This window comes from Carcharhinus amblyrhynchos, chromosome 23, assembly GCF_965287045.1.
Source record: "Carcharhinus amblyrhynchos chromosome 23, sCarAmb.v2.hapA, whole genome shotgun sequence".
Lineage (NCBI taxonomy): Eukaryota > Metazoa > Chordata > Chondrichthyes > Carcharhiniformes > Carcharhinidae > Carcharhinus > Carcharhinus amblyrhynchos.
In genome coordinates, this window is record NC_137346.1 from 8,778,198 (window position 1) to 8,794,581 (window position 16,384).

At 42.9% G+C, this 16,384-nt stretch overlaps 1 protein-coding gene across 2 annotated transcripts in view; it reads left to right on the forward strand.

Moving 5' to 3' along the window:
* ulk2 (unc-51 like autophagy activating kinase 2) overlaps positions 1-16,384 on the forward strand; it is a 120,778-nt gene that overhangs the window by 93,162 nt on the left and 11,232 nt on the right. For both annotated transcript variants that reach the window (XM_080210723.1, XM_080210724.1), the window contains 9 exons: positions 314-459; positions 2,682-2,762; positions 4,923-5,194; positions 5,329-5,525; positions 6,711-6,820; positions 8,042-8,194; positions 8,616-8,824; positions 14,584-14,762; positions 15,850-15,968. In XM_080210723.1, the coding sequence (XP_080066849.1) occupies positions 314-459; positions 2,682-2,762; positions 4,923-5,194; positions 5,329-5,525; positions 6,711-6,820; positions 8,042-8,194; positions 8,616-8,824; positions 14,584-14,762; positions 15,850-15,968 (1,466 nt within the window). The remainder of the gene's footprint in view (positions 1-313; positions 460-2,681; positions 2,763-4,922; positions 5,195-5,328; positions 5,526-6,710; positions 6,821-8,041; positions 8,195-8,615; positions 8,825-14,583; positions 14,763-15,849; positions 15,969-16,384) is intronic.

The following is a 16,384-nucleotide window of genomic DNA, read 5'->3' on the forward strand; positions in this document are numbered from 1 at the left end:
TGTAACCACCTCCAACTTTTTGAAATTTGTGTTCCTCCAACTCTAACCTCTTGCACATCCTGACTTTAATTTCTCCACTATTGGCAGCCGTATGTTCAACTGCCCAGGTCCTAAGCTCTGGTGTCCTCTTACCCCTCCCTCCCCCAAATCTCCCTCTGTCCAAGCTTTTGATCAGCTGTCCTAATATCTCCTTATGTAGCTCAGTATTGAATTTTATTTCATTATACTCCTTTGAAGAACCATGTGACATTTAATGACAGGTGCTATATAAATGCAAGTTCTGTACTCATTGTTTCCTTTATGAACTTTTCAGATCTGGAATGGTGAAGAGATCGAACACAAGCCCAGTAGGTTTTATTAAGCCAACATCTGGGTCACCAATTGCAGCAGATGCACCACAAAATCCAGGCCGCAGACTCTCCACTGGATCCTCCCGGCCTTACTCTCCTTCACCTCTAGGTGTGTAACTATAATGAATTCAGGCCTTTTCTCTCCCAGCTGTTAATATATAAACCACAAACGATGTAAAAGGCCACGCTTGCCCTGGAATAGCATGTGACATCCCAAAGCATTGAACCGGGGTCATTTTTTCAGCTCCGAGAACCTCTTCGATGTTCTTTTAGATAGTGACAGATCTTGTAAATAGACTGGGCCTGTATTCGTGGGAGTTTAGAAGGCTGAGGGGGGATCTTATAGAGACTTACAAGATAACGAAGGGGCTATGCAGGGTAGAGGTAGAGAGATTCTTTCTGCTAAGGAAGAAAACCAGAACTAGAGGGCACGGTCTCAAAATAAGGAAGGGGGGGTGCAGTTTAGAACAGAGTTGAGGAGGAACTTCTTCACTCAAAGGGTAGTGAATCTCTGGAATTCTCTGCCCATTGAAGTGGTGGAGACTACCTCGTTGAATATGTTTAAGTCACAGTTAGATAGATTTCTGATAGACAAGGGAATTAAGGGTTATGGGGAGCAGGTGGGAAAGTGGAGCTGATCCACTTGCGATCAGCCATGATCTTATTGAATGGCGGGGCAGGCTCGAAGGGCTAGATGGCATACTCCTGCTCCTATTTCTTATGTTCTTATGTACCTCAACTTCATTGGCTTGTTCATGTCCCAAATGGCCTTACTGAACAAACATCTATTCATCTTGGCCTTCATGAATAAAATTGGCCCAGTTTTTTCCAGCCTGATGGATAGCGAGATTTGTGTGAGAAAGTGCTTCCTGATTTCTCAAACATGATCTATCCATCACAAATCCATACTGATTCTCAATCAACAGATTGTGGTGTCAGATGACTATTCAAGTGCTCAGTCACTGTCTTTGATCAATTCCTGTAACTTGTTAAACTGACATTTCTAGCTATTTGGTTTCTCTTTCCCTCTCTGCTTAAATAATTAATGACATTTGCAATTTTCCACACTTAAGAACAAAAGAAATACAAGATCACAAGGCCCTTTGAGCTTGCTCCACCTTTCAATGTAATCATGGCTATCTTTGGCCTGCACTCCACTTCCCTGTCTGCTTCTCATATCCCTTCATTCCTCGAGAGACAATCTGTACACCATGGCCTTAAATGTACTTAACAATGAAGCATCCATCTCTGAGGTAGAAAATTTCAAAGGTTCCCTCCCCTTATGATGGAGAAATTTCATTTCATCTCAGTCTTAACTGTTTGGCCTCTGTGCCCTGGTGCTCCAGATTTTCCAGCCAAGGGAAACGACCCCTGTGCCTACCCTGTCAAACATCTTAAATCTGATGCCCTTCAATGAAATTACCTTTAATTCATCTCCACTCCAGAGGGTATAGGCCCAGACTATGTGGTCTCTCATCATACGACAGCCCTCTCATTGCAGGAACCAGCCTAGTGAACTTCTGCTATGCTGTGTCCAATGCAAGTACATCTCTCCCTAAACATGGAGACCAAAACTGTACAATTGTAGCATGGCGGAAGTGTTGGAATTAGGGAGTTTTGTTTATCACTAATGCAGTTACAATTCCATCACACACCCTTTCACACCTTGGAATGGACACTATCAGGTATTGGAGCTATGTCTGTCTTCAGTCCCATTTTCTCCAATACCATTTAAAATAGAATTGTAATAAGTTTGCTAAATTCTTGATTTCTTTTTAAATGCTTTTTTGGCATTGATATTTTGTCCTTTCCTTCACTTTAAGAATGATGCAAGGTATCAAAATAACAGGTCCACCATTATAGACTTGCCTGTATCAATATTTATTTGATCCACTTTTACCATTCGCAGTATATGAATGAAAGCTTTTGCTGTTAGAATCCCTGCAGTGTGGAGGAGGCCATTTGTCCCATCGAGCCTGCAGCGAAGCCAATCCCACCCAGGACCTATCCCCATAACCCCATGTACTTACCCTGCTAGTTCCCCTGACATTTGGAGTTGATTTAGCATGACTAATCAACCTAACTCTCTCATCTTTGGACTGTGGGAGGAAACCGGAGCACCTGGAAAAAACCCAGACTAACACAGGGAGAACATGCAAACTCAACACAGTGAACCGAACTGAGAATTGAACCCAGATTCCTGGAGCTGTGAAGCAGCAGTGCTAACCACGGTGCCACCATGCTACCCTAGTGGAACTGCAGTAATGATAAAATGAATTGACTTTAAAATTGCCTGAATCCAAAATTGTTAACTATTTCATGTTTCTGCAGTTGGGACGATCCCTGAACAACTTAGTCATTGCTGCTGTGGTTTGCCTCCAGGACACGATTCAAGGTCCAGAACCCCATCAGGTGAGCATTATGGGAAGCAGGAGTCAAAATCTCTCATTTCTGTTGTTCCAGGGGAATGTACGTTATCAAGTGAAAAGGATATTGAAGCAAGTTTTGGCCTGTTGCTGACTAAATTTGCTTTAGTGATGAAGTTCAAACAAGATGAAAGTGTGAAGTCCTGAATTTTCAGAACTTCTGTGCGGATGTTTACAGACTGGATGCAAAGCCATTCAATATCAGAGTGCAGCATGACAAGCTTACACAGGCAACATGTACTACAAACCATTGGTGGAATCTGGCAAAAGTCTTATCTGAAAGCATTTTGGCATAAAGGCAGGCAGATAGTTAGGTCTATGCACATTTTGATTTTTTAAATTTAAGATACTGAAAGATGTGCTGTCCATTTCAAATTCATACCTGTCTAGGTTCTGAGGGAATTTTCTCCCTCTGTTTCTCCACCCCTCTCGCCTCTTATAACATTCCATAAAACCTTGATGGGCTGAAATGGTTTATTCCTAAGTTCGTATGATCATACCTGGTTTCCTAATATTTCCTTATGTGTTCAATGTAAAATTTCATGTGATAATTATGAATTCCTTTAAATTTTTTAGTAATTACGTTTAAAAGCAATTGTTGCACGGTATAGAAAATTTTATGATGTACACAGTGTATGAAATACACCATTTTTTGGCCATCAATTTTTTAGAGAAAAGTAATTTGTTTGCGTAATTATTTTTGTTATCCCTATTTGAAATAACTTAAAATGACTATGAAGTCAGAGTATTTTGTGGTAAAGGCAAACAAAGAACGTAACCTCCAGTGCATTCTTTTTTTAAAAACAATCAGCCAGGCTGTTAGATTGTGTAGTCATTATTCCTTAAATCTTTCTTAGGAAATGGGTGTACCATGGGAATGTTTCATAAAGGATTGAGGTGCTGAAATAATGGCTTTGTAAAGGCTTTTAATGACATCACTTTCTAATTCAAATGTGTGATTGCTGCTATCCAATTTAAAATTAGTGAATGGTGAAAGGAGCTCTCATGAATTTTGAAGAGTCAGATTTGCAAAATAAGCCTTACATAGAAACATAGGAGCAGGAAGAGGCCATTTGGCCCTTCGAGCCTGCTCTGCCATCCATTACGATCATGACTGATCATCCAACTCAATAGCTTAATCCTGCTTTTTCCCCATAACCTTTAGTCCCATTTGCCCCAAGTGTTACATCCAGCTGCCTCTTAAATACAATTTAGATACAATCTAAAGATCATCCCTATTTACGTGACTCCTTTCACATCAAAACATTTCTAAAGTTTTAACAGGATGTGTTGCAAAGTGTACTGACTGTTGTGTAGGCAAATGTATTTTAATCTTGATTGAAGAAGAAATGTTGATCAGGATACCAGGACTTTATTCAGTACCATGCTTTTATAACCATGCTTTCAGTACCATGCTTTTATATCTGCCTGAATGATTGTCCTTTTCATTCATAAATAATAAGTAACCATGCTTAACCACACCATTTCTCTTTATTTGTGTATAGTATTATTTAGTGATATTTACTTCTTTCTTATAGCTGATTATGATCCATTCCTGTTTGTATCATTTGCTCTAAATATTTTATTTTGCCTGAGCTTTCTGATATATAGACAAATTCAAGAAACATATCACAGTTTTTACTGATATTTCTCCATGACAATTGTGATTAAAGGATATATTATGGCTGGCACGGTGGTCCAGTGGTTAACACTGCTGCCTCACAGCACCAGGGACTTGGGTTCAATTCCCAGCTTGTATCACTGTCTGTGTGGAGTCTGCACGTAGTCCCCGTATCTGCATGGGTTCCCTCCCACAGTCCAAAGATGTATGGGTTAGGTGAATTGGCCATGCTAAGTTGCCCTGTAGTGTCAGGGGGACTAGCTAGGGTAAATGCAAGAGGTTGTGGGGATAGAGCCTGGGTGGGATTGTGGTCTGTGTTGACTTGGTGGACCGAATGGCTTCCTTCTGCACTGTGGGATTCTAAGATTATGATCTGCAGCAGAATGAGTGTAGCCATAGCAGAGTGCATTTGATTCAAAGGAAAGAATGTGGTTTATAGTTTTGCAAATGCTATATTAGTAGAGGTTTGTGTTGATATTTCTTTTCCTCACTGAGAGATTAATGCCAGATTTTTACTGCTTCCAGGATCACCTTCTCCTCAGTCTCACTTTCTGGGTGCCAGACTCCAGAATACCCCAACTCTTACTGACATCTACCAGAGCAAGCAGAAACTGCGTAAGCAGCATTCGGACCCAGTCTGTCCTCCTTCAGCAGGGTATGGATGTAGCCACTCTCCACAGCCTAGCAGACCAGTCAGCCTTGGTACTTCCCCCACAAAGCACATGGGAACATCTCCACGGAGTTCAGATTGGCTGCATAAAACTCCGTTGCCCACCATCATTGGATCGCCAACAAAGGTATGTAAATATGTAGTATTAATACTAATTACTTCCACCCAATGGAAATACTCAACTTTATTTTGGGAGGGTTAGGAAAAGGACATGATTGCTCTTCAGGTGAATTGAAATTTGCCACATTTGTTTTATTATAGACCACTGCTCCTCTCAAGCTGCCAAAAACGCAAGCATCTTCCAATCTGCTTGCCTTGGCTGCGCAGCAAGGATTGACTGAGAGTCCGCCAATGCAATCCAAAGCCATGCTGGAGGCTAGGGAATTCTGCACCTATCATTATCCACAAGCAAGTGCTAAGTGTGCAGCTTCTGAAGAGAATAAAACCACTTTTGGCAGGTATCATTTGCTTTGTTCTTTGATAACATTGCGATCCAGATTAATTGATTAGTTGTATTAACACGAAAGGTTAAATACATTTCCTGGGCAGAAAGATAACTTTGCTTTGAGCTACTGGCCAAGTTGACTCGAATGATTTGTACCTCTTGTTAGTGAAGATCAGAGTGAGCTTTATGTCTGGGCTGGGTTGCATCTGACTTAAGAATGCACAATACCAGTACACAATGTCAGCCTTGTCTTGGAATCAAGAGTGTGAACTCTTAAGTTAGAAGACTGGATTCTTCAGTGCTGAGGGAATGCTGTACTGTCAAAAATGCTTCCTCTCAGATGAGGTGTAATTCCAAGGCAGTGTCTATTCATGGTTAAATGTAAACAATCGTAAAATCCTGATTAGTGCAGAAAGAGGCCATTTAAAGTTAAAGTTTATTTATTAGTCACAAGTAAGGCTTACATTAATGCTGTGCAGAAAGAGGCCATTTGGCCCATCGTGTCTACACTGACTCGCCAAAAGAGCGTCCATCCAGGCCCTCCCTTCCCTATCCATGTAACCCCACACTTTTATCATGGCTAATTCACCTAACTTGCACATCTTTGGACATTAAGGGGCAATTTAGCATGGCCAGTCCACCCAGCTTGCACGTCTTTGGACTTTACGGGGCGGGGGGAAACTGGAGCACCCAGAGGAAATCCACGCAGACGTGGGGGAAAGTGTGCAGACACCACACAGTTAGTACAAGCCGGGAATCAAACCCAGACTGTCACCAAAGGCTGAAATTCAACCCAGATCCCTGGCATTGAGGCAGCAGTGCTAACCCCTGTGCCAGCGTGTCACCTGTTATCCCATAGCACAATTCAAAGAAAAGCAGAGGAGTTCTCTCTGTTCCCCTGGGGCAATGTTTAGCCCTCAACATCAGTAAAGCAGTGTATCATGTCATATGACCGCTTGGAGGGTTTAGCTGTGTGTAGATGAGCTGCTAAATTCACATTTCTTGCATTACTATAATACTTTATTATTTGGAAAGCTGTTTGAAACGTTGAGGTTCTTATAGATGCATTACAAATGCAAGATTTTTCTTTCTGTAAAATTTATGAGAAAAACACTTTTAATGTGTTTGTAATGTTGGCTTCAGTAGCATTTATAGTGGCCTTTGAGGCATACAAAATAAGATTTTAATCTTTTTATAGGTCTGTAAGCACAGGAAGGTTATCAGATCAGGTGATAAAGACCACGTTTGGAGGGCAGACCTATCAAGGCAGCACAGATAGTCTCAATACAGAGCGGCCCATGGACACAGGTAAAGGAAACTGCAGGTTGCATGCCAATACTGTTATGAGGGCACCTCTTCAATTCTGTCCGCATGCTAGTTACTTCAGTTTTGTATCTGGTACCTAGTATTCATTTTATTATCCTGTACCTACTCCCCTCAAAACTAGATCAAGACTTCCAGAAGAACTTTGCCATCAGTTCACGCCTTTTGTTTTTTGTAAGTCTTTTCATCTCTGTATGCTTAGCAATATTCTCCATGTAAAAGACAATCAAGTGACCTTTTCCATATTCCCAATGGTGCCATCCTAGAGTTGCCTGTTCAAACCCTGGATTTGTTTCCCTCCGTTTTCCTGCTGCAGGTTTTTCAAAGATAAATATGATAAACATTGCATGTTGGTGAAGATGGGGTGGGAATGGTTGGGAGTTAGTGGGGTGCACTGGGAATGTTGGTGGTTACTGCTCGTGGGGATACTGGAGTGTGGCTATCTTTAGGCTCGGCTGTGGTTTCACATCCACAGTAATTTACCAGTGGGCATTCACTGCCCAGCCCCCCACATGTGGCTGTACAAATGACTAAATGAGCAAGGTATTGGAGAGCTGCAGCTCCTCCCCCCCTCCCCCCGTCTCCTCTTTCCCCCTCCCCCCGTTTCCTCTTTCCCCAGAACCTGTGAGTGCAAGTTAACTCGTGAAGGAGGGGGAAGGTAGTAAGGGATGGAAGAGCAAAGGCATATCTATACTATTGTGACTAATTGAATCGGTTAAACATGTATTGTTGCATATATCTGATGCTCAAAATGACAGTATTTCACCTCTGCTTTGCATTCTGATCCATTCTCCCAGCCCCAGTGTATAATTTTAACCCAGAAGGATGGGCATTCTGTAGCCAATATTCTACAATTGAGGTGCACTGCAGCAGCTTAATTGAACTTGTTTTCTTTTCCTGCTTTGCCTGAAATATCTTGCCTCTGATTGTCAGCCCTCCCTGATGGCCAAGCTGCCATCAAAGCTCACGTTGTAAGAAAGGTTTGAAATGTGCTTGCCTCATGCCATTATATAGTGCACAACATCAGTACAAATGTACTCGAAACCAGCCAGTTCATACATTTTTAATTTAGTACCGAGTTGAAATAGTGCACGAAGTGTTAGCAAATTCTGTGGGTTTTGTCTGTCCTATTGAGGTGCATTTTGCAGTCTGCACATTTTGCACTATTTCTTCCTGTTTGCATGATTTATTTTTCTTTCTGCCTAGCTCCAGCAGGTGCTTCTGGTTTGACAGTGGGTTCCCCTGCCATGGTGATAGGAGTGAGTCCAAGGACTGTGGTGTTCACTGTAGGTTCGCCACCAAGTAGTGTCACCCCTCCCCATAGTAGTCACATGGTCACCAGAACAAGGACAATGTCAGGTAAGACTTGACTGCTGAGAAAATTAAAATTATAACGTGACTTTAGTCAGCCTGTAGCCTTTCACACTGAGTTACAGGTTACCTGGGGGAGGTGGTCAGCTGGTTTGGGGAAGAGAGTTAACTTCAAAGGTGTAATTATCCATGAGACAGTACCCAACAGGATTTATCAGTTACTTGTAATGACTACAAAGTCATTACAATGTCATAATGCCAATTGAAAATGGATCTGCTTTTATGATGTACTTTGAAATGACATTAATGAAACTGAGTAAGTTTATTTTTAAAATACTTCTATCTCAAAGTTAAGAGCCTAAGATTCTCTTATTTTGGAAGTGTGTTTCCAGCTATTCCATAGCTACGGGTAGAATGTCCTTGAGGGAAATTGATTCCTTTTGCTTAACTTTGGTCTCCTTCTTTGCAGTTGGCTCAAATAGCCCACTTGGATCTCTCTGCTCTAATAGTGGACGAATTTGCATGGGCTCACCGCCAGGTGCTTACATGGGCACCTCGCCTCCTGGAGCGGAAGCTCCTTCAAGTTTGAAGTACATGACGTTTGGTACCTCGCCTCCCAGTTTAGAAGGATTTATCACGTTTGAAGCTCCTGAACTGCCAGAAGAGACGTTAATGGAGGTGAGTTCACATAGTGGTTTGAATTGAAGTTAGAACACGTGTTACTCACTCTAGTGAATGGCATCCCGGGGCCACCAACCTGCAAGTCTGGGCATGTATTCCCTCGATTGTATAAATTCTTAAGTGTCAGTGCATTTTCAGTTTCTGCCTAATAATTGAATCCAAGTAAAGATGATACGTTCAGTTTAACTTTGCAGTAAAAATGCAATGAGATTTTCGACTGCAAAGAAGTTACAAATCACGAAGAAAGGACTTATGTTTTTCCGAGGTTCCTGAACAATTGGTAAAAATGATAACTTGATATTGAATTTTAGAATGCGAGAAAACATGGAATCTGGCCATCAATTCGAATCCCTCTACAGATATTGGACCTACTGCATGCCTTACTGTCTCACCAAGCTGATATCTAGTGGGGCAAATCTCTCTGATCCCAAATTTTAGTACAGTATTGATGTTTGCGTCTCTGGAATTCAAGCCTGGTTTCCTATCATTCCTGGACAGCCTTCCAAAGCCCTAGGTGCAGGCCAGTGTTCACAAAAGAAAGTTACTGGTAAAACCCTGTCATTCTGAAAAATCCTTGAACTGTGTATAATTTTCCATGTGCTACAGTCTATATTGTTCAAATACCACAAATTCTGGTGTTTGTGTTTGACCTCCCTCTAATTATAGAACTGCTTCTCGAAACGGTTCTGTTTTATTTTTAGAAAAAGTTGATGCTATCCTATGCACTTGTACTTTGTCCCTGTGAAAGTAGGAAAGATTATTGTCTCTACTGTTGATGACACAGTGTTGATGACACAGTTACACATAAGAACATAATAACATAAGAAATAGGAGCAGGAGTAGGCCATCTAGCCCTTCGAGCCTGCCCCGCCATTCAATAAGATCATGGCTGATCTGTCGTGGCTCAGTTCCACATTCCCGCCCTCTCCCCATAACCCTTAATCCCCTCGCTTATCAAAAACCCAAGAACCCGCGTCTTAAAAATATTTAGCGAGGCAGCCTCCACCACTTCAACGGGCAGAGAATTCCAGAGATTCACCACTCTTTGAGTGAAGAAGTTCCTCCTCAACTCCGTTCTAAACCGCCCCCCCTTTATCTTGAGGCTGTGCCCCCTAGTCCTACTGTCCTTTCTGAGTGGGAAGAGTCTCTCCACCTCTATCCTATCCATCCCATTCATCATCTTATACGTCTCAATGAGATCTCCCCTCATTCTTCTAAACTCTAATGAGTACAAGCCTAGTTTATTCAGCCTCTCCTCATAACTCAACCCCCTCAACTCCGGTATCAGCGTAGTAAACCTCCTCTGCACTCCCTCCAAGGCCAAAATATCCTTGCGTAAGTACGGCGCCCAAAACTGCACACACTACTCCAGCTGCGGCCTCACCAATGCCCTGTACAGCTGCAGCAAGACCTCCCTACTTTTATATTCAATCCCCCTCACTATGAAGGCCAGCATCCCATTCGCCTTCCTGACCACCTGCAGGCTGGGTTTTTGCGACTCATGCACAAGGACCCCGAGGTCCCTCTGCACCGTCGCATGCTGCAGTTTTTTGCCACGTAAGTAATAGTCCTTCCTACCATTATTCCTACCAAAGTGGACCACCTCGCACTTGCCAACATTAAATTCCATTTGCCAGTTCCTGGCCCATTCCCCCAGCCTATCTAGATCCTTCTGCAGACTCTCCACACCCTCCGCGCAATTTGCTGTTCCACCAATCTTGGTGTCATCAGCAAATTTTGACACCATACACTCGGTTCCCTCCTCCAGATCATGTATATAAATGGTAAATAGCTGAGGCCCCAGCACCGACCCCTGGGGCACTCCACTAGTCACCAACCGCCAATCCGAATAGGACCCATTAACCCCCACTCTCTGCCTCCTATTTGACAACCAATCCTCTATCCACGCTAACACCCTACCCCCAACTCCATGCCCCCTTACCTTCTGCAGTAACCTCTTGTGAGGTACCTTGTCAAACGCCTTCTGAAAATCAAGAAAGACCACATCCACCGGCTCTCCTCTATCCACCGCCCTAGACACATCCTCATAGAACTCCAGTAAATTTGTCAGACACGACTTCCCCTTAACCAAACCGTGCTGCGTCTGCTCTATCAAGCAATTCCCCTCAAGATGCCTTGCTATTTCCTCCTTGATGACGGATTCTAACATTTTACATACAAAAGACGTTAAACTAACCGGCCTAAAATTCCCTGCTTTTTGCCTGGCACCCTTCTTAAACAACGGCGCAACATTAGCCGTTTTCCAATCTTCCGGCACTTCCCCGGAATCCAGCGATGTTTGGAAAATAACCACCAAGGCATCCACTATCACCTCCGCCATTTCTTTCAGAACCCTCGGATGCATTCCATCCAGTCCTGGGGACTTGTCCACAATCAGTCCCTCCAGTCTGTCGAGCACCGCCTCTCTAGTAACAATAATGTCATTGAGACCCTCCAGTCCTACCACCTTTCCATCGCTAACACCCGGCAAATTATTCACGTCCTCCTCCGTGAAGACCGAAACAGAAAAGTTATTCAAGACCTCAGCCATTTCCCCATCCCCTACCACTAAGTCCCCCCCTCTCATCCTCCAAGGGTCCAACGTTCACCCTAGCCAGCCTCTTCCTTTTTATATATTTATAAAAACTCTTGCTATCCTTTTCTATATTAAGCACTAGCCCAGCTTCATAGTTTCTCCTACCTTTCTTTATCAACTTCTTTGTCAATCTTTGTTGACATTTAAACCTCTCCCAATCCTCTTCTCGCCCACTACTTTTAGCTACTCTAAATGCCTCCGCTTTTAATTTAACACTTTCCTTCACCTCCTTCGTTATCCACGGCTTATTACCTCTCCTACGGTCCTTTTTAACCATCGGAATAAATTTCTGCTGAGCACCAAGAAAGATCTCCTTAAAGATCCTCCACTGCTCCTCAGCAGACCTACCTTCCAACGCGCTCCCCCAGTCAACATTCGCCAATTCTTCTCTCATCCTACCGTACTCCCCTCTGTTCAAACAAAGGACGTGTGTCCGGGAACCCACTTTCTCCTCCTCCATCTGCACCAGAAACTCCACCATACAATGATCACTCTCCCCAAGAGGATCCTTCACCACAAGGTCCCTAATTCTACCCACCTCATTACGTAACACCAGATCCAAGATGGCTCGCTCCCTCGTCAGCTCCAACACACACTGTTCAAGGAAACCATCCCAGCAGCATTCCAAGAACAACTCCTCGAGCCCACCGCGTTCAACATGGGTCGACCAATCAATATGTAGATTGAAATCCCCCATAATTATCGCCGTTCCATTCCTGCACGCCGCACTTATTTGCGCGTTAACAGCCCGCCCCACCACCAGATCATTATTCGGGGGCCTATAGATGACACCCACCAGCGTCTTCCTCCCTTTGCTGTTCCTAATCTCCACCCACAACGATTCCACTTTCTGCTCTTTGGTTCCTATATCATCCCTTGCTACCACCCTCCTGACACCTGACGCATTACTGCTCCCAGAGGCTCAGCAAAAAAACAGCTGTTTTGCACCTGAACACTGCTTCCAGTGACATCCTGTTTTACCTCCGAGCACCATATCTGGGACCACAGTATGCAACAGTGCTGCTTGAGTGATGAGGAATTTCTACTGTTGAACCAGGGTGCATAATTATGGGGCTCCTGAAATTGTCAATAGATCTTCACTATATAAACTTCACGGTCAATGTTGACACCTTCCACAGATTCCCATCTGTTGTGACTTTTGCAACTGTTGAGACAAACATGAGGCTTTTTGGCCTCTTGTCTCATTTGTGCTGTAAGAAGAGCCACAGCAGTTACAAAGTCTGTTTCTCTTGCTGTTATTTTCTTATGCACCATAACAGGAAACAGCCTAAAGTTATATTTATAGTTGTACACTTTGAAAGAGTGCACGTCCCTAGCAATAGGAAGGAAGGAGACAGTGCAGCATACTGTTGCTTTCTGAATTGTTTTGTGGTTTTTAAATCTATCTTTCTTATCTGCAGCTGACGGAAAACAAGATTTTAACTGGAGTGGAAGATTTTCTATTGTTCAGTGGTGGTTATTTAAACATGTAATACTTGATTTGGTTGTATAACTGAATGCATGAGAGACTTGAGTAGTTTGTTTACCAGAAACAACAAATCTGCTCTCCAGTCTCCCAGAGTCTGCTCATCATGTGACATTTTGTGAATGTGGCAATTGGCACACATCAGCTGCTGTTGCTTCACTTGCTTCTGTGGGGGGTTGAAAGAGAACAACTGAGATGTAAACAAAGGAACAGCTCCTATATTAGGAGCTAGAACTTTTCCTCAACATGGTGCATGTTACTCATCACTCAGTCAGTCACTGGTGTTTAAAGTGCAAAGCCAGTGAAAATATTTTGACGCAAAATTATTCTTTTCTTTCCGGTTTTGTTATAAACCTCTCAGTTTCTAAAGTGTTGAATTGTTAAAGTATCCTTGTTGCCAACATTTATCAAGCTTCAGATGTAAAGCATGCACATTATTTTGGGCGACCATAAAGTATTATTGACCGCTTTGGCTATACCTTCCACCACTTGCCCTGCCTTAAACTGCCACGATGACAAATGTAATCCTTATCATCAAATCTCACCCCAGTGTTATCTCCATTTTTAAGCACCTCACCTCATTCCACTCATCCTTTAAATCCTCCTGCTTAAAAATGGAGATAACACTGGGATGAGATTTGGTGATAAGGATTACATATGTCATCATGGCAGTTTAAGGCAGGGCAAGTGGTTGAAGGTATAGCCAAAGCGGTCAATAATACTTTATGGTCAAGCACCAACACCAAGTTTCTCATGAAGTATTCTCACTGCTTTCCTCCTTCAGCTGCTGTGCCAAGTAACTTTCACGTCCATCTCTACTGACCTCGCCCTCTATTCTCTAAGACCAACAATGTCTCATTCTTCTTAAACTCTTCCTGTCTGTGAATTCATGTACTGACATTCACAGCTGCTCTCATCCAGGCATGTGGATGGAGAGTGTAGCATCAGACACCTGACTTATGCCTTGCAGATAGTGGACAGGCTTGGGGAGTCAAGAGATGAGTTATTCAGAGCAGGATTGCAAGCCTCTGATCTGCTCTTGTAGTCATAGTGTTTGTATGCTTAATCCAGCTCAGTTTCTGGTCAATGGTAATCCCCGGGATGTTGATATCGGGGAATTCAGTGATGGCAATGCTATTGAATGTAATGGGGTAGTGGTTAGACACTCTTTTGTTGATGGCCATTGCCTGGCACTTGTGTGTCACAAATATTACTTGCTATTTGTCAGCCCAAGCCTGGATACTATCCAGAACTTGCTGCATTTGGACATGGACTACTTCAGTATCTGAGGAGTTTGAATGGTACTGACCGTTGTGCAATCATTGACAAACATCCCCACTTTTAACCTTATTAGGGTTTCTGCAGCCATCGAGTCTTGGGGCTTCTGGCTGAGGCAGGGACGCTGTTCATTCTGCTAGAAGACCTTTTGCCTCCTTGCCATATCTGGAGTAAAAAAAGTCATGACATCTTGCTCTGGTTTGGCACATAACCACGAAGGATCTGCCTTGAGTCTGAGAACTCGAGATATTAAAAATCAGGACAAAATGGCTTTTATTCATTGGCTCATTTAAGTGAAATTGATCAGTTCTAGTTAGTTTAATTACAGTTTGGCCTGAGCATGTTTTAAAAAAATTCAAAGTAAAGTAACTTTTCCTTCTGTCTATCTGATTGTAGAGAGAGCATACGGATACCTTGCGCCACTTGAACACAATGCTGACATTTGCAGAATGCATCATGGACATTGCAGTGATGAAAGGCGGCAGTTTGGACCTGGGGACCTCTGCTGCTTCCCTCTACCAAATCCAGGAGAGTGTAGTGGTTGACCAGATCAGTCGCCTCAGCAAGGAGTGGGGGTTAGTACTTGTAGTTATTCACATTTTTTTATACATCTGGGATTGTGAAAAAGGGTGCTGCTGTGTGGAGCTGCTCAAAAACCTGGGTATCTTGTCAATCAAAACTTGTTATCCTGAATTTATTTTAATTAAAAGCACCCAATTCACTGCTATAAGTGCCTGTCTTTGTGGTGTATTTAAGAAACATTTTATATCACTCAGATGCTTGCATGGTTCTGTACCTTCTGATAACAGTGCACAAAGTAGGTGACTGCAGGTCTTGTTTGTGTGCCGTACAGTGTGTATTTTGTTCCTGTGTGTTGATGGTGCTTTTGAGTGACAAGTAAAATGCAGCTCTTGTGATCTTTCTGGCACTTCTTGTTTGACTGTTCATGGAATGGCATTCCTGAATAAAGTTGTGACTTCTGTCCAATGATGCTGTGTCAATCTTGAGTGATTTGGAACAATCAAGTCATTCCTCATCTCAAAAGGGTGAATGAAACCTGAAATGCACCCTGTTCACGCACCCCCCAATCCAAAAACATGCTGCTTTCCATTCTCTTGCATCACTCTCTGCCTGAAAGAGCAGAGTGTTCCCAGGGTACTGCCACTCTGATCAGTTGCTAGGTGATTCAAAGAAGTGTCTTGAGTGAGCAAATCCCTGGAGTTTGTGTGAGTGTGGAAAATATCTATCACTGGCTGGACGATCAGGAAGCAAGGCAGTTCATGGCATTGTGCTGCATGTGAGAACCAAAATGCTGCTTATTGGGGAGCTGAAGTATTAAGTCCAAAGATTTGCATGTTAATTGCTTGGCCATACTAAATTGCCCCTTAATGTCCCAGGATGTGCAGGTTAGAGGGATTAGCAGGGTAAATGTGTAGGGTTAGGGAGGGATTGTTGGTGCAGACTCGATGGGCCAAATGGTCTCCTCCTACACTATAGGGTTTCTATGATTCTAATGATGATGAAGGCTTCATTCTGTCTGAATGCTGTTGTTTTGCACGGCCCACTTTTTTCTCCCTGAATAGTGGGAGCTAGGACATTTCAGATATTTGTTAGCTGACTCTGACATTTGTTGGAATACTTATCCCTGTGTTTATTTTACAGACAAGTGGAGCAGCTTGTGCTTTACATGAAAGGCGCGCAGCTCTTGGCATCCTCTTTGCACCTTGCAAAAGACCAGGTCAAGTCAGGCAAGCTGAACCCATCTACAGCCGTTAAGCAAGGTACTGAAACCCTTTCTTATGAAAGTGTACTGGCTCCAAAGGCATTGGATCAGTGTTAAAGTTGGAGGAAGAGAAAAATATTAGCACACATTAATGAGCACAAAGTTAAATTGAAGACTTCAGAGTGGAAATGGCTGCAAATTACCGCTCTCATATATTGTACTTGGGAGGGAAGGGGCCCTTCTAATGTATAGTCTATCTTGATGCTGTACAATTTGATACCTATCTTTCAGACCCGTTGTATCATCCAAGTTAAATAACCTGCTTTATTTGCAAGCTATTTATGGCATTGAGAGTTTGTAGCATAGTACAAGCTCTGTATTTCGTTTGACCTTGCAGTGTTTGCGATTGTAATTGATGCAGAAAAAATGTTAATTCCCAATGCACTCCACCTTTCTGCAAAAAGAAACATGCAG